Here is a 26,463-nt window from a genome sequence, read left to right on the forward strand (position 1 = left end):
TGTAAACTTGTCAAGCTGTAATCCACGTCATTGCCTGAGTAGGCGCAGTGCAACACCATCACTGACGCAAGGCCATAATTACAGTGTGACATGTTTACATAGACGTTTTCTATTGCAATTGTGAAGCGATGACTTTGTAATAGAAAATCTAAAAATAATGTCCTAAAACCTATGACTTTAAATAGGGGGTACTAAACAACACCTGCACTTCCTGGTCTAATTAACAATGCACCCCCCCTCCCCCCCCCCCCCTCCCCCCTCCCCACACCCACGCTCTACACCCATGTCACGCAAAGACTACACTTGGTCATAACTCCTCATTAGCAGCACCATGGGACATCTACTAGTGATATATTAAATTTGTACAACCAACAGGAAGATATTTGAATTATAACAAACTCACAAAATAGAAAGAAACATGGAGGAATGAAATGGGAACAGAAAGCGCTGAGAATATGGGCAGGTCAACAGCATCAGAAGGAGAAACGAGAAGCTAATCTTTCTGGTCCCCATCTGAATTCATGTCCCACCAGTTGTTGTTTTTCAAGCGCGAATGGGCTCGTTTTGCTTCCCACAATGAAGATTGAACTAAGCATTCAGCCGATCCAACGCACACTTTCTACAAGCTGCCTCATTCATGGACCTCCTTTCTTTTCTCCCTCCACAACTTCCACCGTCCCACCAAATTCTTCATGATCAAATAAATCTCTTCTTTCTCCTTTCTTTCGACAGGCATTGATTGACCCAGCTCCTTTCTAACAATTGGCCCAGGAATCAGAAGTTTTTCTGGTAGTTTATTCCATGCTGTGGGCAGATCGAAAGATCACTTTAATCGCTGAGCTTACTTGCGATGTGTCCGTTCTGTGACCATCATGCTCTAAGTTCACTCTACAAGCTAAACAGTCTAACAACTTCCCACGTCATTGGCAGCTTTCACTACTGTCCCCAATGAGTCAATCGCCCTCACCTCTCCTCTTAACTTTAGTATCTTGCAGCTAGAAATCACCCAGGCAGCTCATCCTTTGACCCTTTCTAATCCATCTACACCCTTTTCTATGAGGTAGGATGGTCTAACCTGTGCACCGTATTCTAAAATTAATTACATCTCCCAATCTTGTCCAAGACGTGTCTAATTTTTAATTGCATCTCAAGCTCATTGTACAAAGAGCAAGGTGGCCCCGTTTTTATAACATTTTGTATTCTCCTGCCATGCATAGATTATGTTGCAGAATTTATTGTGGGAATAATTACACCAATCTCAATTTGACCTCCCTCCTGTTCTCCTCCCCATGGGAGGTGGTGGTGATCATTCACCTACCTCCCATTTGGCCCTTCATCATTAGAGTGATTAGCCATTCACCAAAAACGAAGCACAACACAGTTCAAACATTACCATTACAGCGAGCCACTTTAACACAGAGAGAAGGTTTGCCGTGTGGCCCCGGGGGGCGATAGTGACCACCCTGAGATAAGCATTTATTTCCTTATCCCCCTACATCCTCCTTCTCTTTCCTGTTCACCCCACAAGCTTGCTTCTGTAGGGAGTTTCATAAACTAATGCCTTGCTTAGAATAGCTGTTATTTGTCTGCAAGTATAAAGAGAGAGAGAGAGTTAGCATGTTCATCGACCATGGGGTCCACCACTCTTAACTCTAATCATGTCCTCACCGAAGTTCCCTCCGGGTGTACACTTCCAGGAAAGGCTGGGTGGGGAGGGTGGTGGGTGGGGGTGGTGGTGGTGGCTGGGGAGGTTGTTGGATTACTGTACAGGTTTGGGTTCAAATATAGAGTCCCCAGGCTCATTTCCATCCATATTGGAATATTGGCAGGTCAAGCAGTGTCAGAAAGAAATTTGGGAGGCTATCTGACTCCATCTGAATTAATATCCCATCTATTTCTGTTGTTCAGGCACTGATGGGCTTCTTGTGCCTCTCACAAGGAAGCTTGAACTAGACAAAGGTTATTCAGCCTATCCAATACACACTTCCTACATGCTATCTCAATCATGGAAATCCTCCCCTCCAACGTGGGTTTCCTCCGGGTGCTCCGGTTTCCTCCCACAGTCCAAAGATGTGCAGGTTAGGTGGATTGGCCATGATGAATTGCCCTCAGTGTTGGGTGGGGTTACTGGGTTATGGGGATAGGGTGGAGGTGTTAACCTTGGGTAGGGTGCTCTTTCCAGGAGCCGGTGCAGACTCGATGGGCCGAATGGCCTCCTTCCGCACTGTAAATTCTATGTTAACCATAACCTCCACCACTTGATAAGATCACTGGAAATCAAATATGATGCTCCCTAGCATTGCCCCTGGTGAGATCAGTTACTCCTGCATAGACTCAGGCCAAAGGAGGAAGCTTCATACCCATCTGAAGTGTCCCTCCCACCTCCAAAACTGAGCACACACCAACTTCACCTGAACAGGTTGACATCTTCCAGGATCATTGAAAGAAACGGTTGCACACGTGCAAAGTGTCTTGGTCCCCACGTGAAATAAGCACTAGTAACACCGATTTTAAAAAGATCACAAAAGTACATCAAAGCTGGGCCCGGCCATCACACTATTGCCCAACCCCGAAACGGCATAAAGATCATTCTCTGCAGCAAAGAAGCTTTGATGAAATTTAAAAGGAAAAAAAAAGGTAAGTCATATTTCTCAAGAAAAAAAAAACATACACACAATCTGGACCAGATAAATGAAACAAAACTGATTTGTGCTGATGTAGAACACAGCCCGAATCCACTTTTGAGGAGATGCATTTTCCAGATTTTTTTCTTAAGGAACTTGTTGAGTTGGTTCCAGGATTTCTGGAGAATGCAGCTCCTGTTGTCAGAGCAGATGCCACATTTTGCTCGCATCTGCTTTCGCTTCAGGTCAGTTTTTTTGCCTTGTTTGAATCCATCACCTTAAAACAATTTCTCCTTAAAGTTGTACAATGCAGTCAGTTCCTGGGTAGTCCGGGGGATTAAGCTCGTATTTCTTCTGTAGGTCATCAGGCAAGTAGCGGCCAGCTAGAAAATGGAACTTTCCGGAGAATTGCGTGGCGCATTTCTTTGGCGCTGCCAGGGATACCAGGACCTCTGGACTTATGCCATCACTGTTCCCCTTCTCTACATCCCAGCCTGTTAAAAAAAAAGGTAATTTGTGTTAAAGTCAGGTCAAGTCTGATTAAAAACTATGGGCCTGTGGTTCACATTCAGATGTACAAGTTCGAAAGTGGGACTCTTGTCTTTTGCCCATCTCAGCTTTATCTTCATGGTCACTGGATCAAAATTCCAGAACTCCGAGCCTAGTGGGGCCATTGGAGAACCTTCACCACACAAACTATAGGGCTTCGAGATCACTAACTTCTCAAGGGGCAACTGAGTATGGGCAATAAATACCTGCCTTCCAGCATTGGCCATATCCAGAGAATGAATTGAAGACAAGGTGAGCATTGACACTGCATGGGGCATTGGTGAGGCCGTACCTAGCGTACAGTTTTGCTCTCCCTATTTAAGGAGGGACCTAGCTTGTATTGGCCACAGTTCAGATTGACTCTAGGATGAAGGGGGTTTTCTTATGAAGAAAGTGTGAACAGATGTGGTCAATGCTCATTGGAGTTTAGAGATTGAGGGGTGATCTTATTGAATTATATAAAATTCTGAGGGGTCTTGACAGGGTAGATGATGTGAGGATGTTTCTCCTCATGGGGGATCTAGAATTATGGGCCATATTTTCAGAATAAAGCATCACCTACAGAAGACTGAGATGAGGAGGAATTTTATCTCTTAGATGATCTTTGAAATTCTCTACCCGAGTGAGCTGAGGCTGAGAATATACCCAAGGCTGACATCGACAGATTCTTCAATGATAAGGGACTGAAGGGTTACGGGGAAGAGGCAGGGGTGTGGAGTTGAGGACAGGATCAGATCAGCTATGATCATATTGAATGGTGCAGCAGGCTCACTGTATGGCCCACTCCTGTTCCTGTTTCTTACGTTGTTATGATACCTCTATGCCAGCCAATGAGTTGGAAGCGTGGCAGGATGTACGACAGCAGAGAGTCCAACTACAGCAGAGTCTACTTAAAGAGCCTATATAATAATCTTTTATTGTCACAAGTATGAATTTACTGAAAAAAAAACCCTAGTCGCCACATTCCGGCGTCTGTTCGGGAAAGCTGGAATGGGAATTGAATCCGCGCTGCTGGCCTGGTTCTGCATCACAAACCAGCTGCCTAGCCCACTGAGCTAAACCAGCCCTAGAACTATAGTAAATGGAATGCAAGCAAATACTATAGCAAAGTCTCCTGATAAAAGCAGGATTACTTCTCCAGAGAAGGCAGTGAGTGGATGATAGTTACAGAATACTAATTAATGAAGTGCAAGAAATCAAACTCAGTCACTTACAGGAGGGTTCTCTTCAGGTGTAATTGACAGGATGTTTACACAATCATGTCGGTTCAGGCAGGGTGTAATGGTGTCCCTGGAAACAGACTTGAAAAAAACGAAGCTGGGGCAGGAGTTGAGGGGACTGGTATATTTGGCTTAGGGTAGCACAGGGGCTACAAAGAGCTGCGAGATAATCCAGGGAAGCTATGGGCACGATCTTTCCAAAAGTGAACAAAGTTCCCTGGCGGGCGAGTTTACCCACGCGTTTCCCGTCACTCGCAGTGCTGAGAAACATGTGGCTATTCAACGCTACCCGCGTTGAATAAAGGACCTAAACGGGAAACGCACGGCCGAGGCTACATATAGCCCCGTTTTTTACAACGGGTAGGTCGGCTGGCTGGAACTGCCCGTTGCAGCGAGAGATCGAGACCCGAATTCGGAGTCCCACAAATAAAATCCCTGACCTCCCACCAACCCGAACGCAACATGGGATGGTCCCCTGGTCCCTGCTTGCACCCCTCCAACACCCACAGTGGGCAACCCCGACATGATTGTACGGGCGCAGAAAATGCCAGCTTGGCATCTTGGCAGTGACATCTGGGCACCTGGGTACCTTGGTGGTGCCATCTGGGCACCTTGGCATTGCCACCTGGGCACCTTGGCATTGCCACCTGGGCACCTGGGGCATTGCCACCTGGGCACCTTGGCAGTGCCTCTTGGGCACCTTGGTGGTGCCACCCGGGTACCTTGGCAGTGCCATCTGGGCACCTTGGCAGTGCCATCTGGGCACCTTGGCAGTGCCTCCTGGGCACCTTGGCAGTGCCACCTGGGCACCTTGGCAGTGCCACCCAGGCACCTTGGTGGTTCCACCTGGGCACCTTGGCATTGCCACCCAGGCACCTTGGTGGTGCCACCTGGGCACCATGGCTGTGTCACCTGGGCACCTTGGTAGTGCCAGTAAGATCATGCCCAATGCCCGCAGTGGGTGTTGGGGGGTGCGAGGGGGCCTGCCAGGGACTCTCCCATGTTGCGTTCAGACCGGGAGGAGGTTGGGGGTTTTTTTTGTGGGCCTCGGAGAGCGGGACGCCATTTAAAAATGGGAGCTCCCGTTGTAAAAAGTGGGGCTATGCACGGCCTCGGCTGCGTGTTTGCCATTTCGGCTCCTTATTCAACTGCAAGTGCCGGAAAACATGCGGCTAAATGCGCTCGCGAGGGATCTTTGTTCCCTTTTGGGAAAGTCGCGCCCGAAGTGTTGTTGCCAACGCTGAATTTGTGGACTTTCGTGAGAGAAAAACTGGTGCCTCCCTTGGACCAATTTCGTTACCATTGAGGGGCAGCACCAGTGGCGCGTGGAACACAATCAATTCCAATGTAAAGCAGTGCGGGATTCGCCAGGTCTGTGATTGACACTCAGGAGGCTGACAAGCTGCAGCCACACAGACACATTACACTCCCCACACACACTCACCCAGCCAACAAGATGGCACTGGTTGTGCTGGAGTGGGCCCATCCAGCTGATGAGATGGCTGGGGCGCCCTGGGGTGAGACTTATACAACCCGTGGCATTAATTCACAGTGGGCTGTTAGCGGTGTGCGCAGCTGCATGGCTGCCTTGCAATGGCTGCGGAAATGGTGTCCGTGCCCGTCCACCCCCACCCCACAGCCCACCTCCTGGCCACCCCCCCCCCACTACTCCCCCAGTCCTGGCAAAAGCCCCCCCGGCCAGCAGCACAACTGTCAGCAAACTACGGTGATGTTGGACACTTTCCGCACCCCCTCTCTCCCTCAGCAGCCACCATGCCAGTTTCACGATTTTTAAAAGCACAAGTGAACCGCCCCATCGGAGGAGGAGCATCGCGGAGGCCGCGGAGAATACAGGGTTGGGCCCGCTAATGACATACAAACCCTGTTTACTCTACGTGCATTCCGAAACGCATAGACGGCGCTGTCGAGGTGATGGAGAATTGCAAATTGGCACCTGCTGCGATTTTTGCGTCGGAACCTATTCTCCACCAATCGCCTTTCACGATTTCAGCGTTGGCCAACGGAGAAACCTGCCCTTTAACTCTGCCAGGTTCTCTACTGGGCGGCAAATGTGGAGACGGTGCGGAGCTGGGTCAGAGGGATTGATTCCCAGTGGGTCATAATGGAGGTGAGTTTGTGCAGGTGGTCGGGATTGAAAGCACGAGCAACATCGCCGCTCCCGATAGCCCCGGGGAAGTTCTCAGGGAGTCCGGTAATAATAGCTTCATTGAGAATTTGGAGGCAGTTTCGCCAACACTTTGGATTGGGGGCAGGGTCAAGGGAAATGCCGATTTGGGGGAACCACAGATTTGAGCCAGGGAAGTGGATGGAAATTTTCGGAAATGGGAGGAGAAGGGGGATTGAGACGCTAAAAGATTTGTTTCTTAGGGGTCGGTTTGCAGGATTGAGGGAGCTGGAAGCGAAGTATGGACTGGAGCAGGGGGGAATGTTTAGATTCATGCAGGTTCGAGATTTTGCCAGAAAGGAGATACAGAACTTTCCGGAGGAGCCGGCCTCCACATTGCTGGAGGAGGTGCTGACGACAGGGTGACTGGAGAAGGGGGTAGTGTGGGCGGTTTACGGAGCTATTTTGTAAGAGGAGAAGGCACCACTGGAAGGGATCAAAGCAAAGTTGGAGGAAGAGTTAGGAGAGGATATGGAGGAGGATTTCTGGTGTGAGGTGCTCCGGAGAGTGAATGGCTCCACCTCGTCCGCGAGGTTGGGGCTAATACAGCTGAAGGTGGTATACAGAGCACACCTCACGAGGGCGAGGATGAGCCGATTCTTTGAAGGAGTAGAAGATGTGTGTGAACGTTGCCGGGGGGGGGGGGGGGGGGGGGGGGGGGGGGGGGAAATATGTTTTGGTCCTGTCCAAAGCTAGAGGATTACTGGAAGGAGGTTTTTAGGGTAATTTCTAAACTGGTGCACGTGAAACTGGACCCGGGCCCCCGGGAGGGCATATTAGGGGTGTCGGACCAGCCAGGGTTGGAAACGGGTGCGGAGGCAGATGTTGTAGCCTTCGCCTCTTTGATCGCCCGAAGGCGGATCCTGATAGGTTGGAGAGCAACCTCTCCACCCTGTGCCCTAGCGTGGCGGGGGGACCTGTTGGAATTCTTGACTCTTGAGAAGGTTAAGTTTGAACTGAGGGGAAGGATGAAGGGGTTCTACAAGTCATGGGCATTATTCATTATGCACTTTCAAGAACTGGATAACATCGAACATTAGTTGGGGCGTGTGGGTGGGAGGGTTGGGGGGAGGGGTCTGTGTGTGTTAATGGCGACTATGGTGTGATCCCTAATTCCTTTTTGTCATTTGTTTATGTGAATATGCGGGCTAATGTTTGGGGTTTGATGGGAGGATGGGGTCGTTGTTATTGTTATGGGGATTGATATATTTGTTGCTGATTATTGTTTATTGTTGGCGGGTGTAAATTTGGGAGAAAATGTGAAAAAGGAGGAGAATAAAAAATATTTTTTAAAAACTCTGCCAGGTTCTTAGGTACCAGGATTTCTCTTATGGCTCTCACCTTGTCTTCAGGTCTGTGCAGGCCTGAGTCTACTTTAAACCCAAGCTAAGTGACCTCACTAACTTGGAAAGTGCACTTCTCGTGTTTGAGTCGGATTCCCGCATCTCTGAATCTTCTCAGCACCTCTTTTAAACCTCTATGTGCTCTTCATGTTATGTTCCTGTTATTCGGACGTCATCCAGGGAGGCCACAACCTTTGTGATGTCTTGGAGAAGGTTCTCCATTGTGCGCAGGAATATCGCACAGGCCGAGGAGATGCCAAAAGGTCATCTGGTGTACTGAAACAGGGCTTTACGCATGTTAATTGTCGCAAACTTTCGGGATTCTTCATCCAGTTCCAGTTGCAAGTATGCACGACTGAGGTCAAGTTTGGTGCATGTGAGGGCCCCTGCCAATTTTGGATAAAGATCTTCAATTTTTGGAATTGGGTTTTTATCTACTTGGCCTGCCTGGTTAATTGTAAGCTTGCAGTCCCCACATAACCTAACGGACTGGTCCAGCTTTAATGTAGGAATGATGGGACTGCCCATTCTGAAAGCTGCACGGGTCTGATGATTCCAGTTCTTCTAGGCGTTTATGTTCGGCTTCTACTTTTTGATGCAAGGTCTAAAGGATTGACATAAATTTTGCCCTTTACTTTCTTTATTTTACCCATCTCATTCAGGAACACATCTGGGCTAAATCGCTGGCTTTTAAAGCAGACCAAGGCAGGCCAGCAGCACGGTTCATTTCCCGTACCAGCCTCCCCGAACAGGTGCCGGAATGTGGCGACTAGGGTCTTTTCACAGTAACTTCATTGAAGCCTACTCGTTTTTCAATCATATCTGTTCAAGACTTCCTGAAAGATGCTGTCTGAGATTTTAAAACTTCCAACCCAGTTCAACCTGATTTGGCCCAACCAATCTCGCCCAATCAGGCTTGGTTGATGTCCCTTAACAATGACCATAGGTAACTGGGTATCTTGTTGCTGATGTGACACTGGAGTCACTGTCGTTTCCAAGGTTTTTTGCGTCTCCCCCGTATATGTCACCAACTTGACTGTTGTCTCACTCAAGTCCAAAGACTGAAAATCGCATCAAAGATATTTGAATATTTGCTCACCCACAACTGAAGCCAATGGCCTGGTGCTGATCTCCAGCTTTAGTGGTCTTCCATTTGCTGTGTGGAGTATCTCAATGGGGGCTGGTTTGCTCACTCTCATCACTTTTAATGTGTATGTTTCAGACCCCTCATCTGAATTCCTCTCCACTCTGTTCACTGCTTTACTCCTTTTGTTTTGAACTGGCACATTCTGGTGGACACAGCAACGTGCCTGGATATGGCCCTTCCTATTGCACCAAAACCATATAAACTCTCTGTAGCTGCACAATTCCTGGGGGTGACCTCTCCTGCAATGATGCCCCAATTTATTTCCTGGCCACCGACTACTGTTCTTAGGATCGTAGATGAATTTTGTCTGTGCCTGTCAATCTCGCTAGGCACCTTGCAGCCATACTGCCCCACAATTGGTTTACCTCGCCCTCTCGCACGCTTTGAAGCTCTGACACGCCCCTCTCAGCGCACTCGGTTGCCTGGGTGATCTCAATCACCCTCTCTAGGGTAATCTTCATTTCAGCCAGAAGCTTCTTTTGCACACTTATGTTGTTAATACCGCATACTAAACGATCATACAGCATGTTGCTCAGTGTTACACCAAACTCGCAATGCTCGGCCATTTGCCTGAGTCCGGCAGCGAAAAAGGAGATAGTTGCTCATGGGTTCCTGACAGCCGAATTGAACTTGCATCGCTGTGGTATGATCGAGAGTCTGGGGTTGAAATGCTCCTTGACCGGCTTCACCAACTGATCAAATGACTTCATGTCAGGAGCCTCTGGGGATGTCAAATTTCTTATAAGGTTGTAGGTTGTTGGCCCACAACCTCTTAATAGGATAACTTTCTGTTTATCCTCCCCCATTATTTCATTTGCTGTGAAGAAGTAACAGGATCGCTCAATATACTGGCTCCAGTCTTCGGCCCTGATCGAATGGGTCTAACTTCTCAATCATGGGCCCTTTTCATTCTCGGGTATTGTCAACGCTTCCTGACTCTGTGTTCGCCGTGGGCATTTCCTTACCCCCTCGGATTTGGCGAATGCGGGCTTGCGATTGACCCAGTTTAGACTCATCGCCAATGTGGTGGCTCAAGACAATACCAGATAGACGGTAGTAATAAAGAACAAAGTGTTTATTGGCAACTAACAAGGATAATTTATGTACAGGCACAGAGACTCTAATACAGGTGTTAACACTCTGGCTGCCTGTTCACTCTGATTAGACCGCTGCTCCCCAGAACCCATGCTGATCCTTCATTGGTCAGGGTTCGCGCGCTCCCAGATGAAGGCCGTGAGCCAGTCACATGGACCACAAGGGTACGCCTCTTAAAGGGCCCACGCTACCACAGTATGGTAATCAGAGGCGTGAACCTGATTACATCGCAGACAAGGGGTTGTGAAGATCACATTCTGAGATCCACCCATCGCAAATCCTGTTAAGGCCCTCTTGCATGAATTTCTGGCCGTAACGGGATTTGCGCCAGAGAGTAACGGGGCTGGAAATTCACCTCCAGAAAGGGAATTAGATATAAATACTTGAAGAGGGAAATCTTTGCGCAACACTAGGGAAAAGTGGGGCTAAATTGATTGCTCTATCACAGTGCCACTACAGTACCACAATGGAATGAATAATCTTTTTTCACCTGATGGGACATCAATGCTGATGATGGGAATTTTCACATGTTTCATTGTTGTCAGAATGTTGGTGTAGAGCTCCTTCAGTCCCGCCTCATCTGACAGCCCCAGTACGGCATCTATTATCAGGTTATAAGCATCATTTATCAACTGCACCTACAGGGAAAGGAAAGCAGCTTTAATGACAAACAACATTTCAATATTGGCAGAGTTTGAGCAAACCAGGCTAACACACTTGTCCAAACCTCTGCTGCTCAATATCAAAGCGATGTGTTTGGAGCATCTATCCAAATGCTGTACCTGTCCTGGGAGTGGTTGTTTGGAACAGTGTAGAGGGAGCTTTACTCTGTATCTAACCCCATGCTGTACCTGCCTTGGGAGTGTTTGTTGGGGACAGTGTAGAGGGAGCTTTACTCTGTATCTAACCCCGTGCTGTACCAGTCCTGGGAGTGTTTGATGGGACAGTGTAGAGGGAGCTTTACTCTGTATCTAACCCTGTGCTGTACCTGTCCTGGGAGTGTTTGATGGGGACAGTGTAGATTGAGCTTTACTCTGTATCTAACCCCATGCTGTACCTGTCCTGGGAGTGCTTGATGGGGACAGTGTAGAGTGAGCTTTACTCTGTATCTAACCCTGTGCTGTACCTGTCCTGGGAGTGTTTGATGGGGACAGTGTAGAGGGAGCTTTACTCTGTATCTAACCCTGTGCTGTACCTGTCCTGGGAGTGTTTGATGGGGACAGTGTAGAGGGAGCTTTACTCTGTATCTAACCCTGTGCTGTACCTGCCTTGGGAGTGTTTGATGGAGACAACGTAGAGGGAGCTTTACTCTGCATCTAACCCCGTGCTGTACCTGTCCTGGGAGTGCTTGATGGGGACAGTGTAGAGGGAGCTTTACTCTGTATCTAACCCCGTGCTGTACCTGTCCTGGGAGTGTTTGATGGGGACAGTGTAGAGCGAGCTTTACTCTGTATCTAACCCCGTGCTGTACCTGTCCTGGGAGTGTTTGATGGGGACAGTGTAGAGGGAGCTTTACTCTGTATCTAACCCCGTGCTGTACCTGTCCTGGGAGTGTTTGATGGGGACAGTGTAGAGGGAGCTTTACTCTGTATCTAACCCCATGCTGTCCGTGCCATGGAAGTATTTAATGGTGTGATTCCCGGCTTGGGTCATTGTCTGTGACATTCTCCTCGTGTCTGCGTGGGTTTCCTTCGGGCGCTCCGGTTTCCTCCCACAAGTCCCGAAAGACATGCTTGTTAGGGGAATTTGACATTGTGAATTCTCCCTCTGTGTACCCGAACAGGCGCCGGAGTGTGGCGACGCAGGGTTTTTCACAATAACTTTGTTGGAATGTTAATGTAAGCCTACTTGTGACAATAATAAAAATTATTATTATCTTCGCTGCTAAGATTAGGAAATGTGCTAGACCTTAGGTGAGTGTTGAGCAGGTTGTGCCGACCAATGGAGAAGGCCTGAAATTGGGCCTCAGGCCTAATTAACAAGGAATGAGCATTTTATCACTGCAGGAAGTTAATCATTTGTGCGTATGACTAATATTGAGCCTCTTTCCTCACTGGCAGTGGCTGGAAGTTAACCCATGGGAAAGGAGTGGGGGGGGGTGGGGGGGGGGGTCAGGGTTGGGGATGATTGCAGCATACAAGGGGCAATTATCTTGGAGTCAGTGGCTGGGAGAGGTAACCTTATTATTAGTTTTGTCATGTGAGAGTACCTTTAAGAAATGGGTGTTTACTACTGCAGTGATGTCAGAGAGTGGGTGGAGCTGGGCTGTCTGTCAGCTTTTTACTTTCGTTTCAGGCTGTTTGCTGCAAGGTATGTTTTAGTTCTGTTTTCCGTGTTGGAGCTGAAGGCAGACAGAGCAGGTGTACTGTTGGTCTCTCTGCCATGAAAAGACTATCTCTTGATCATTTGGTGAATTCAGAATGATAAATATTCTCAGTATTGAATGTAAACCTGATGCGCTTCTGTTAAAACATGTTTCTTCTGTCTTCTGGATGTTGTTTGGGAAGTTATTAAGGATTACTTAGTGTTGTATTCTTTGGGGGTTGTATTTGAATTAATGGTTGCTAAGGTGGGGGGGCGATGACTATGTTTGTTTATTTAATTTTAATTTATTTTTAAGTTCTCTTGTTATTCATTGGGGTTGGGGGGGTGGGGGGGATGTGATACATGCGTTGATACGGTCTGGGAGGTGTTACAGTTATTATAGGGTTATTTTGTTGCATTTCATTGTTTATTGTTATATTTTCTGTAAATAATTCCAATAAAAATTATTTTAAAAAAAAGATGTTCACTGTATGTTTTAAAAAGGTTAACTTGAGGTCATAGAATAAACATTGTTTTGCTTTAAAAAATACTTTTCCATTTCTGCTGTACCACACCTGTAGAGTGGGCCGTGTGCTCCCCATACCACAATCTAGTAAAGGTTATGGGTCAGGTGAACACCATGATACACTTTGGGGTTCTCTAAATCCTGGCCCATATTGGTTTCCAAATCAATGCCCACCCCATTCTTCGCTGCCCAGTTTCTGTGAGGGGTCCCATATCAGGAATTTGACCCTTTCCTGACATAGCTAATGAGGCCTAATGCCTGCAAAATGTCTCAATTCCGGCCCAAATGGAGCCAATATCAGGCCAAATGTTTCTCAGGTGACCTTTGGGTTCTGGTCATTGGCTTCTGAAATTGGGCCTTATTGCTCCTGTTTTGTGCACCCATAAACCTTACGAGGGTAGTAATTGACCCAAATTGTGCCCATGTTATGGCTGTAAAATAGACATCACAATTATTACCGGAAAGTTAAAAGAATCTTCGTCAGTACGTGTATTCCTGGGTTCCTTACGTTCAGAGTAAGAGACCTTGAAAATGATTTGTTTGTATCCCTCCCACCACATTATAGGAATTGACATTCTCCATCTTGATTACCTCGGCTGGAAGGTAGGACAGAAATGGAATATCCATTTTCTCACACTGAATCGTGAAGTCCAGGAAGATGGGTTTGCAGGAACGCTTTGGGTAATAGATGGTCGGTTCGTAGTTCTGTCAGAAAGCCAAAGCACAGTTTATCAGCATGTTGTTTTCCAGCTCTGCATTAGCAGTCGGACAGCACCTTCATCTTAAAATGTTCAAATCCCTCCATATATTCGTCCCTCCATGTCTCTACAACTTCCTCCAGCCCTATAACCCTCTGAGATATCTGCACTCCTCCAATTCTGGCCTCAGATTTGAATCGCTCCACCATTGAAGGCCATGCCTTCAGCTGCCTCAGCTCTCAGACTCCCGCCCTTCACCTCTCCACCTCTCTCTCCTTCTTTAAGACGCTCCTAAACCCTGTCTCGTTGACCCAAACCTTTGGCCACCTGTCCTGGATGTCTCCTTATGTGGCTCAGTGTTATTTTCTGATTATGCTGCTCGTGATACACATTGGGATACTTCAGCAGTCAAATTTACGGCATAATTGCAAATTGCTGTTGTATCGTAGACCCTCCGGTACCTTAGGAAGCCAATACCCCAACATGTCTACATCAGTGTCAGATCTTCACCTGGAGCCATATTCTCTAACCCCATCTCCCTTCCCTTTTCCCGTAACCTTTTAATACTGTTCCTTTTTGAAACGCTAATCTAATTCTTTTTAAAACGTCTGCCTCTGTAACCCCTCGTGCATTTCAGTTTTAACAACCCGCTGTGCAAAACAATATTCCTCAGAGTTTCCCTTTGTCCCTCTCATTCAGAATCCTGTCGCCACACAGGACTAATCATCCACTGTCTAGTGTAGAGATGGTTAGGGTTAAGGCAGAAGTGTTTTCATCATTGATCTGTCAGACAGCGAATCAGCATTGTGAATTCCTCAGGAGTGCAGAGCAAATTTACCAGATTGATACCTGGACAGCAAGGGTTAATCTACGAGGAGAGAAACTACAGTTGTATTCCCTGGATTTTAACTGCTTAATAGGCAATCTGATCAAAGTTTTCAAGCTGTCACGAGGAACAGATAGAGACGGTTGGGAGGAACTATTTCCGTAGGTTGGGCAGTCGAGGACGAGGGACGCATAGACTAGAAATTAGGGCCAGGTCTTCCGGGGGTGGAATTGGGAAGCACTTTGTCACACAAAGGGTGGATGAAGTTTGGAACCCTCGCCCACAAACTGCAATTGACGTGTTGGGACAATTCTAAATTTTAACCCTGAGATGGATAGATTTTTTTTGTAATCGAGTATAGGGCAAAGGCAGGTGAATGGAGTTGGGCCGCCGATCAATCAATGAACAGTGGAACAGGCTTGAAGGGTTGAATGGCCTCCTCCTGTTCCACGTCTTTGTGCCACGTCACAGGGGCTGGTTTAGCACACAGCTAAATTGCTGGCTTTGAAAGCAGACCAAGGCAGGCCAGCAGCACGGTTCGATTCCCGTAACAGCCTCCCCGAACAGGCGCCGGAATGTGGCGACTAGGGGCTTTTCACAGTAACTTCATTTGAAGCCTACTTGTGACAATAAGCAATTTTCATTAGGGGCTGTTTAGCACACTGGGCTAAATCGCTGGCTTTGAAAGCAGACCAAGGCAGGCCAGCAGCACGGTTCGATTCCCGTAACAGCCTCCCCGAACAGGCGCCGGAATGTGGCGACTAGGGGCTTTTCACAGTAACTTAATTGAAGCCTACTAGTGACAATAAGCGATTTTCATTTCATTTTTCATTTCTTCACGCTCTGAGGGAAGAAAAAGAAAACACTCAAATTGTGGTATTAATTACCTGGATAGAACAATGTAAATGAGGTCAAGAGACATTAAGAGAGTTTCTGGAGCTGGGTGACATGCCAATGATGAACGAGGTTTAAAGAGACTTAGAGGTGAAAAGGCAGATGAGTGTAGTTCAGTTCCATTATAAAATGGACGAATCCCTTCTTAATAACATTTCTCCTGTTCCTAAGTTGTGAATTTGACAGAGGAATATTATTTTTACGGTGGGTTGACAGATCTATATTTCACCTCAGGAAAGATTGCAGGGATAATTTCCGATGAAGTATGTGCGTATTATTAAAACAGCCCTGGCAGCAGTTTTCAATTTCACATCTAACTCTGACAAGCAGCCCTGCTCCCTTCACCCACCTCCATTCACCTGTTACAGTGAGGACTCAACAAGAATTACTCGCGACATTCATCAGGCACTGAATCTGAATCAATCATAGAATATACCACCTGGATTCAGCATCAAACGGCGACAGGTATCAAACTAATGGAGGTCAGGAAGGGCTCTTGTGGTCAGCTGGGGTCCTATGTGCATAATGAAACCACTAAGTGGAGAACAAATCTATTGGAGGAAGATTTATTTTCAAACAATGCAACTTTTCATACTCAGCTGTTTCTCAGTTGGTATGACTCTTCTCACTGAGGCTCAGGGTTGAGAGCTGGTGTTGTGGTAGGAACGTCACTGGACTGGTCACACTAGCACAGGACTAAATCGCTGGCTTTGAAAGCGGACCAAGGCAGGCCAGCAGCACGGTTCAATTCCCGTACCAGCCTCCCCGAACAGGCGCCGGAATGTGGCGACTAGGGGCTTTTCACAGTGACTTCATTTGAAGCCTACTCGTGACAATAAGCGATTTTCATTTCACTGGCAACCCAGAGACACAGGCTGGTGGAATGAGTTTGATTAATAAATCTGGAACACTAAAGCTAAACTCAGAAACGTTGACTGTGAAACCATAATTGATTATTATAAAAATCCATCTGGCTCGCACTGCCATTTAGGGAAAGAAATCTACCATCCGGGCTCCAGGTGACATCAGGCAATGTGGCTGACTCCTAAATGCCCTCTGAAATGGCGAAGCCAGCCGCTCAGTTCAAGGGCAATTAGGAATGGGCAACAAATGCTGCCCTTGCCAGCGCTGTGAAAGAATAATCAAAAGCTCAGTTCTCATTCCCGGACTTGAGCTCATAATCCAGGCTGACGCTCCCAGTGCAGTGCTGGGGGATTGCGGCACTGTTGGAGGTGCTGTCTTTTTCGATCTGATGTTAAACCAAGTCCCCGGCCGCCCTGTCGGGAGAACAGTGATGCACAAGCAATGGACACGAAACATAGATAAAGTCCGAACGATAGGCTTTAATACACAAGAAGTGGACCCGGCAGCAGACGTACAGAAGAATGGCAGACTGCCGGGGTCCACGGGTTCTTATACCCTGCCTCGTAGGCGGAGCTACCTACCTCTCAGCCAATCGGCTGAGAGGCACATGACATACCTGGGCTAATGGACAGCGAGTCCTCTGCACCAATGGCAGCTCACACTTCCAGGTACCGTAATACCCCGTCATACTACCACAAACATATAAGATCTCACGGCCACTATTGAAGGAAGAGCTCGTCCCTGGTGCCCAGGCCCCAATATTTATCACTCACTGGGACAACATTCCAAAAACAGATGATTAGTTGTTATCGTATTTCTGTTTGAGGGAGCTTGCTGTGTGCAGATTAGCTGTCACGTTTTCTATATTCCAACAGTGACTACACTTCAAAAGTTTGTTGTAAAGCACTTTGGGAAAGGTGCTATATAAATGCAAGCCTTTAATTTTTTTAAATCCCCCCCCCCACCTCACCACCCAGAAATATTTCAAGGGGGGGGTTACGTCGAAGAAATAGTGACCCTTATTATTTAAAGAAAGGCAGCTGCCACTTTGGCAAAACTGAGAACTCATAAAGAACAATGAGATGAATGATGTGTTAATCTGTTTTCAGTGTTGTTGCTGGAGGGGCGAATATTGACCCAGGCACCGGAGAAAACTCCCGGATTCTTCTTCCAATCGTGATCCTGAGATTTATTTTACTCCCAGCTGAGCTGCAGCTGCCAACTCTGGCTTGGCATCTGATTTCATCATCGAATGCCCCAAATGTCTTTATTCCCCACCTTCCAATATCGTGAACAATAAATACATGAAAATGGTCAAAGGAAGTGAACAAAATACATTTATTTTAATACCGGTACTTATTTCCTGTTGGACTATCACAGAGATTAAAACCTTTCAATCCTGGAGACTCCCGGGATAATCCCAGTGGGTTGAAAATCCCAGACAGTTGGGGGCCCTGGTTTACCATCTTCTCCGAGGAATTGCTCCTCCGACAAGAGCAACCTGAGACCTGGAGCACGGACTTGAACTACCAGCCTCTTGACACAGAGACGAGTTGGGACACCTGGAGGATTTTCGCTTCCCCACCATTTTTTTGTTAAATTTAGAATACCCAATTCATTTTTTCCAATTAAGGGGCAATTTAGCCACACCAATCCACCTACCCTGCACATCTTTGGGTTGTGGGGGTGAAACCCACGCAAACACAGGGAGAATGTGCAAACTCCACACGGACAGTGACCCAGAGCCGGGACCGAACCTGGGACCTCGGCGCCGTGAGGCAGCAATGCTAACCACCTTTCTAAAGGAATACAAATCCGCCTGAACAGTTCTAAATAATAATAAAATGTTTCCCCTGATACTAGAAAACATTTTCTATCACAGCTTTTGAGTTGTCTGTCATATCAATGTTGGTTATTAAGTGGGACTAGTAACTAACATATGGTAGTTCCTAAGAATGTCTATTTGGTGCTAATTCATTAGTGATGCTCAGTATTAAGAACAGCAAGTTACTAAAACTATTAAGAAATGCTATTTATGATGAAACGGAGGACTTATGGCGCAGTGGGTCGTGTCCCTAGCTCTAAACTAGTAGCCCTGGGCTCATGATGGGCCAAACAGATTGAGCATCAACTTGTAAATCCTTTCAACACACTCCAACGGCATGAGACGGAAAGAAAGTGGGAGCCTCAACAATCACTATCCACAGCTCCAGACTACAACCTGATTGGAAAAGTGTATGTCACAACAGCAACTCAGAGTTCCCGAGTGAACTGTAACACACACCACCACTAATTATGCGATGTAGCGATTAAAGAGGTGCTAGCTACAAGAGAAATGTAAGTTATTAAGATATACTAATTATTAAGACATGCTAGTCACTAAAATATCCTAGCCACTAAATGGAGATTATTATCAAAAGGTATTGATTATTAAGGTATGTAGGTGCTAAAAGATGGTAGTTATTAAGAGGTCCAAGTTAATAATAGACATCTTGCTATGGCGGCACAGTGGTTAGCACTGCTGCCTCATGGCGCTGATGACCTGAGTTCGATCCCGGATCACTGTCCATGTGGAGTTTGCACATCCTCCCCATGTTTGCGTGGGTCTCTCCCCCACAATTGGATAGGCACATGGAGCACACCAGAATGAAAGGGATAGCTTGATCTTGGTTTCGAACAAGGCTCGGCACAACATCGAGGGCCGAAGGGCCTGTTCTGTGCTGTACTGTTCTATGTTCTATGTAACCCGAAGATGTGCAGGCTAGGTGGATTGGTGACACTAAATTTCCCCTTAAATGGGAAAAAAAATTGGGTTCTCTAAATTTATTTGTTTTTAAATTAATAGACGCCCTGTTAGATATTGGTTATTAAGAGATGCTGGTTACTAAAAATGTTAGTTATGACAAGGTAACTGATTATTCAGCGGCAAGAAATTATCCACTTTAAATTAGCGTGGGATTTGTTTTATCTGAACTTTAACATTTTGCTTGGTATATAAAGGAATGAATTACTGAGGACATAATGTTTGGCCTGTGTGCTTTTCAATGAAACAGATTTCAGTAGGTGAATGCAACACAACCAAACTCTGGGCACCAGGCACCAGGGGTAACTGGCGCATTCAAGAAACTTGCAGAATAATTCACATTTAACTTAACACGTTAGTCACAGTGTTTACCAGTGCTGAAAGAGACCCACAATGCCTGTTCTCAATCCATCCATTCAGCAAAAGCTCAAGATTTTGTTTCTGCCTCGAGCAAATCAACAGGCGGCATTTCCCAACAGCTGAATGTAAGGTGTTTGTCATCGAGTGATGTTTCACAGGGAACTCCAGAATTTTAATTTCTTTATAGAATCATAGCGTGATGCAGCAGGCAATGAGCCCATACAGATCAATCATGCCGGTTCCGACTCTGTGACAGATCTATCCCAAATAGACCCATTCCACGGCTCCTTCCCCCAAACACCTGCAAACATTTCCCTTCGAGGATTTACCTTCCACCATTGTCGGAGCGTCATCGTTACCCAGACTGCAGTGGGAAGGAGAAGGGCCAAGCACCTCCTCAAGAGGCAACTAGGAATGGGGGAACGAGGCAACACATTCAACACTGCTCACATTGCCCGCACTCTGAGAGGAAGTTAAAATAAGATTTGTGCCTGTGACAAGTGCCGGGAGATTGATTCTATCCTGCTGTTGCAAATCAGTGACATTAACGGTCTATTTTCAGAATTATCCACTTTGTTGAATTTCTTCATGAGGGACATGAAACAGCCTCAAGGTGGAATTCAGAGTCCTAACTCTGCCAAGGGCCAACGTCAGCAGAAAGCATTGACAGGCTGATGTCTCTGAATCTTCTATGAATCTGACAGGCTCAGGAATAAATTATTTCAAATGCTTCATCACAGAAGCATCCAAGTGAAACTTTCAGTGTAACACTGATGCTGAATAACGCCGCTTAAATAGACAGTTTGATACATTAAAGGTAGTTCTAAGCATATTTGGGTTACCGCCTGAGAACGCGACCGTGGATAACTGCAGGAAGTTCCCAGTGCACATGCCTCCTGTCGAATAGACCTTGACACAAACAAGCTTCAACCTTCTCGCCATAATTGAAGGCTAGCCAGCTGATTCGCCGGGACCGTGCTTATCAGCCCCCCGCTAACAAGGTCGAGCAGCACTTAAGCTGCACTTCAAGATTCGGGGTTGCTGACCTGGGGAGGCTCATGGACACAGTGGAGGCCAGGAGAGATGTCCCCACCAAGACCTTTCCGCTCCCAAGCGAGCATTCACCCCCCAACACTCCATGCAACCTCAATCCTCCATTCATCCCTCCCTCTGCCTTCAACCCCCCCAACTCTTCCTTCACCCACCCTCGCCCACCACTGTGAACCCCAAGTGTGGCTAATGACGTCCTCTCTGTGTCTCCTCAGGAAAATCTCTCCCACAACCGTCGGGAGAGGGCGCAGACTGTCGGAGGGGTGCCGGACATAAGAATCCTCACCAGCTTCGAGGAGCGGGCCCTGGAGGTGACTGGGCTGGCCAAGGACAGAGCGGTCACCAACACGGAGGCTGATGGACGCCAGAGTTAAGAAACCACCGGGCCCCACCTGGAGGACCTGCCAAACGTGAGTTGTTATTGCTTTACTGACTGACCCATCCCTCCGACAACATGTCTATCAGGTAGTGGCAGGAACCCCCAGGCGAGACAGCAGTCGGAGGTCTGCTGGACCCCAGGACCCAGCTGGGTCTCAGCCTGATGCTGAACCTGTGGAACAGACTACCCCGGAGCGGGTGGAGACGATAGGGAGTGACCGGGACATTCAGAGGGAGATGTCAGCAACACTCCAGCAGGTCCATAACTACATGGAGGCGTCCCAGCGGCTACAGCCGCGTGAGGTGTCATCGGCAATGCATGGCACTGAGGCCAACTCTGCTCGGGTGGCGACCGCAGTGGAGAGCCTGGTGCACAACGTCGGCACCATTAGTGAAGGTGTCCAAAGCGTCGCGCAGTCAGTGTCGGTCATGGCTGAGGGTCTCGACAGACTGTCTGACTCGCTGGGGGATGTGACCCAGTACCAGGCTGACCTTGATGGGGTTCTGCGGGACAGGTCCCGCTCTCAGATTGGAATGGCGGAGACTCTGCGGAGCTTGTCTCAGTCACTGAGGAGCATCGCCGAGGGCATCGACACGATGGTGTAGGCATCGGGGAACTGCCAGGGCTGGCAGAGCCAGACCATGCAGGGGCAGCGGGGCTCGAGCCAGCTGCCTCGCCATCCCAAGGTGAATCCCAGGGATCCACTTGGGTTGTGCGAAGTGCTCACTTAGCCACAATTACCAATGATCTATTGTCTGTACCCTTCAGCCACACGGCCAGAGGCCTCGGCAGTCGGTGGGGGTTATGGGTGTTCGGTGGGGCAGGCGGGCAGGGTCAAGTGTTGCCCCCGGGAAGGGTACACACGATCCAGGTGTTGGCATGGTGGTGCCACCAATGCCTCCCCCCTACCCTCCAATGGCGGCCCACCCTGTGGAGGGAACTCCACCCCCAGCCGAGGGTCTCCCACCACCTGCCGCACGCTGGGGTGGCAAGCCCAGCGCCCCCGGGCTCTTTGCCTGTCAGCAAAGATGGCCACTCACCTCCTCATCTCCCGACAGAAGCCCTTCTGACAGGTTCACGTTTTAAAAAAGGAGTACTAATCGACGCCAGCTGGGGAGGCCGCTGAATGACAGAAGGCCATTGGATATGGAGTGGCTCTTGTTAATTGTAAGGAAATAGTAGTAATAATGGGTTTTGCATATGGGAGCGGCCGGTTGCATCGCAAACTGTTTGGCGCCTGGCACGGTTCTCATTTTTGGCCTCTCCCGCCATTCACCGGCCTCGTTTCGCTTGACCGAGGGCGTAACGAGGCCGGAGAATCGCGCCCTGTGTGTTCGACTGCTGGGATCTGCGGACAAAAAGTCAAGCCCACATTGCGAGTGCAGCACTGAGGAAGCTCAGAGGTGTTGCCTTAGAAATGAGATGCCCTCTCTGGGGATATAAAAGATCTCGTGGCACAGTTTTGAAGAACGGTAGGAGGGTTTTCCTTGCGTCACAGAAGTGTAGAAAGAGACCCTTCAGCCCATCGAATGCCATCCTGTCTCTTAGTCTGTAGTCGTGTAGGTTACAGTGCTTCAAGCAAAGATTCAAGGTTTCTTAAAAGTTTGATTGGGCTTTCCGCCTCAACCCCCCTCAAGCAGTGGGTTCCAGACCCCCATCATCCCTTGGCTGAAAAGATTTCTCCTCAGCATTCCTCTAATCCTTCTCAATCTGTACTTATTGACCTTTTTCGCTAATGGAAATCTTTCCTACCTCTCCACTCGATCCATGTCTCTCAGAATTTTATATACCTTGGTTAAATTTACCTCAGCCTCCTCTGTGTCCCGGGCCCAGTATTTATTTCTCAATCAACATCAGCACAGTAAAAGAGCAGATCACCTGGTCATTATCACATTGCTCCTTGTGGGATCTTGCTATGCGCACTTTGGCTATCGATTTTCCTACTTTCTAACAGTGGCAAAGCTTAAAAATTATTTCATAGGAACCTAAGCATGTCCTATAAGACCATAAGAAATAGGAGCAGAATTAGGCCACTCGGCCCATCGAGTCTGCTCCGCCAATCATGGCTGATATTTTCTCATCCTCATTCTCCTGCCTTCTCCCCATAACCCCCATAACCCCTGATCCCCTTATTAATCATGAACCTATCTATCTCTGTCTTAAAGACACTCAATGATTTGGCCTCTACAGCCTTCTGCGGTAAAGAGTTCCACAGATTCACCACCCTCTGGCTGAAGAAATTCCTCCTCATCTCAGTTTTAAATGATCATCCCTTTAGTCTGAGATGATGCCCTCTGGTTCTAGTTTTTCCTACAAGTGGAAACATCCTCTCCACGTCCACTCTATCCAGGCCTTGCAGTGTCTTGTAAGTTTCAATAAGATCCACCCTCATCCTTCTAAACTCCAACAAGTATGGACCCAGAGTCCTCAACAGTTCCCCATATGACAAGTTCTTCATTCCAGGGATCATTCTCGTGAACCTCCTCTGGACCCTTTCCAAGGCCAGCACATCCTTCCTTAGATATGGGGCCCAAAACTGCTCACAATACTCAAATGGGGTCTGACCAGAGCCTTATGCAGCCTCAGAAGTACATCGTTGTTCCTGTATTCTAGTCCTCTTGACATGAATGCTAACATTGCATTTGCCTTCTTAACTGCCGATTGAACCTGCACATTAACCTTAAGAGAATCGTGAACAAGGACTCCCAAGTCCCTTTTTGCTTCTGATTTCCGAAGCATTTCCCCATTTAGAAAATAGTCTATGCCTAAATTCCTCCTTCCAAAGTGCATAACCTCCCACTTTTCCACATTGTATTTAATTTGCCACTTCATTGCCCACTCTCCTGGCTTGTCCAAATCCTTCTGCAGCCCCCTTGCTTCCTCAATACTACCTGTCCCTCTACAGATCTTTGTATCATCTGCAAACGTAGCAACAGTGCCTTCAGTTCTTTCTTCCAGATCATTTATGTATATTGTGAAAGTTGTGGTCCCAGCACAGACCCCTGAGGCACACCACTAGTCACCAGCTGCCATCCTGAAAAAAAAACCTTTATCCCCACTCTCTGCCTTCTGCCAGTCAGCCAATCCTCTATCAATGCCAGGATCTTACTCTTAACACCATAAGCTTTTAACTTATTTAACAGTCTCCTATACGGCTCTTTGTCAAAGGCCTTCTGGAAATCTAAATATACCACATCCACTGGTTCTCCTTTGTCTAACTTCCTTGTTACCTCCTCAAAGAATTCTAACAGATTTGTCAGACATGACCTCCCTTTGACAAAGCCGTGCTGACTCAGTCCTATTTTACCATGCACTTCCAAGTACTTCACGATCTCATCTTTAATAACAGACTCTAAAATCTTACCAATGACCGAAGGCAGGCTAACCGGCCTATAATTTCCTGTCTTCTGCCTCCCTCACTTCTTAAACAGTGGTGTTACATTAGCCACCTTCCAGTCCTCTGGGACCCTTCCTGCCTCCAGTGATTCCTGAAAGATCATCACTAATGCCTCCATAATTTCCTCAGCTATCTCTTTTAGGACCCTGGAGTGTAGTCCATTCGGTCCAGGTGACTTATCCACCTTCAGACCTTTCAATTTCCCCAGAACCTTCTCCTTAGTAATGGTCACTGCACTCACCTCTGCCCCCTGGTTCTCCTGGAGCACTGGCATCCCACTGGTGTCTTCCCCCATGAAGACTGATGCAAAGTAACTATTCAGTTCGTCTGCCATTTCTTTGTTTCCTATTATTACTTCTCCAGCTACATTTTCCAGTGGTCCAATGTCTATTTTTGCCCCTCTCTTACCTTTTATGTATTGAAAAAAACTCTTTCTATCTTCCTTTATATTACTAGATAGCATGCACTGAAACTTCATCTTCTCCCCCTTATTGCTTTTTTAGTTGTTCTCTGCTCACTTTTAAAGGCTTCCCAATCCTCCAGCTTCCCACTAATCCTCAGCACTTTGTGTGCTTTTTCTTTAGCCTTTATGCTGTCCTTGACATCCCTCGTTAGCCATGGATGCCTTGATCTCCCCTTATCATGTTTCCTCCTTCTTGGGATGAATTTCTGTTGTGCCTCCCTAATAACCCCCAAAAACTCCTGCCATTGGTCAGCATGGTGGCGCAGTGGGTTAGCCCTGCTGCCTCACGGCGCCGAGGTCCCAGGTTCGATCCTGGCCCTGTGTCACTGTCCATGTGGAGTTTGCACATTCTCCCCGTGTTTACATAGAATTTACAGTGCAGAAGGAGGCCATTCGGCCCATCGAGTCTGCACCGGCTCCTGGAAAGAGCACCCTACCCAAGGTTAACACCTCCACCCTATCCCCATAACCCAGTAACCCCACCAACACTAAGGGCAACTTTGGATACTAAGGGCAATTTATCATGGCCAATCCACCTAACCTGCACATCTTTGGACTGTGGGAGGAAACCGGAGCACCCGGAGGAAACCCACGCACACACGGGGAGGATGTGCAGACTCCACACAGACAGTGACCCAAGCCGGAATCGAACCTGGGACCCTGGAGCTGTGAAGCGATTGTGCTATCCACAATGCTACTGTGCTGCCCCCGTGTTTGCGTAGGTTTCGCCCCCTCAACCCAAAGATGTGCAGGCTAGGTGGATTGGCCAAGCTAAATTGCCCCTTAATTAGAAAAAGATGAATTGGGTACTCTAAATTTATATTTTAAAAAAACTCCTGCCATACTGTTCCACTGTCTTCCCTGCTGGACTTGTTTTTCAATCATCTCTGGCCAGCTCCTCCCTCATGTCTTTGTAGTTACCCTTATTTAATTGTAATACTGTTACATCTGATTGCATCTTCTCCCTCTCAAACTGCAGGGTAAATTCTATCATATTGTGGTCACTGCTCCCTAAGGATTCCTTCATCTTAAGTTCCCTAATCAAGTCTGCCTCATTACACATCACCAAATCCAGAATTGCCTATTCCCTAGTAGGCTCTGTGACAAGCTGCTCGAAAAAAACAGCTCTTAGACCTTCCACAAATTCCTTTCTTGGGATCCACTACCAACCCGATTTTCGTAGTCCATTGCACATTGAAGTCCCCCATGATTATTGTAATATTGCTTTTTTTACATTCCTTTTCTATCTCCTGATTTATTTTCTGCCCCACATCCTGACTTCTGCTAGGGGGCCTGTACATAATTCCCATCAGGGTTTTTTTACCTTTGCGATTCCTCAACTCTACCCACAGCGATTCTATGCCTTCTGATCCTATATTGCTCCTTGCTATCGATTTAACTTCATTCTTTACTAACAATGCAATCCCGCCCCCTTTGCCCATCTGCCTGTCCTTTCGATAGGACATATATCCTTGGATATTTAGATCCCAGCCCTGATCCCTTTGCAGCTGCGTCTCTGTGATGCCCACAACATCGTACCGGCCGATTTCAATATGCGCAACAAGCTCATTTACCTTGTTCCTTTTACTGCACGCATTTAGGTACAACACCCTCAATCCTGCATTGGCCACCTCCCTTTTCACACTCTCCTCAGTCATTGTACCCTGTACTGTGGCCGTTTTTGAATTTTGACTATGGCTTCTCTGCCTTACACTTTCCCCTTTACTGCTTTTTGT

The 26,463-nt window shown here is 47.5% G+C and overlaps 1 protein-coding gene across 1 annotated transcript in view; it reads right to left on the minus strand.

The window, feature by feature from the left end:
- Positions 1-719: 719 nt before the first annotated feature.
- Positions 720-26,463, minus strand: part of yjefn3 (YjeF N-terminal domain containing 3) — a 171,904-nt gene continuing 146,160 nt past the window's right edge. Inside the window, exons 4-6 of the mRNA XM_038777926.1 lie at positions 13,585-13,698; positions 10,654-10,801; positions 720-3,118 (exon numbers count right to left, since the gene is read on the minus strand). Of these exons, the coding sequence (XP_038633854.1) occupies positions 2,919-3,118; positions 10,654-10,801; positions 13,585-13,698 (462 nt within the window). The 3' untranslated portion in view covers positions 720-2,918. The remainder of the gene's footprint in view (positions 3,119-10,653; positions 10,802-13,584; positions 13,699-26,463) is intronic.

The sequence above is a fragment of the Scyliorhinus canicula genome, chromosome 18 (assembly GCF_902713615.1).
Source record: "Scyliorhinus canicula chromosome 18, sScyCan1.1, whole genome shotgun sequence".
Taxonomy (NCBI): Eukaryota; Metazoa; Chordata; class Chondrichthyes; order Carcharhiniformes; family Scyliorhinidae; genus Scyliorhinus; species Scyliorhinus canicula.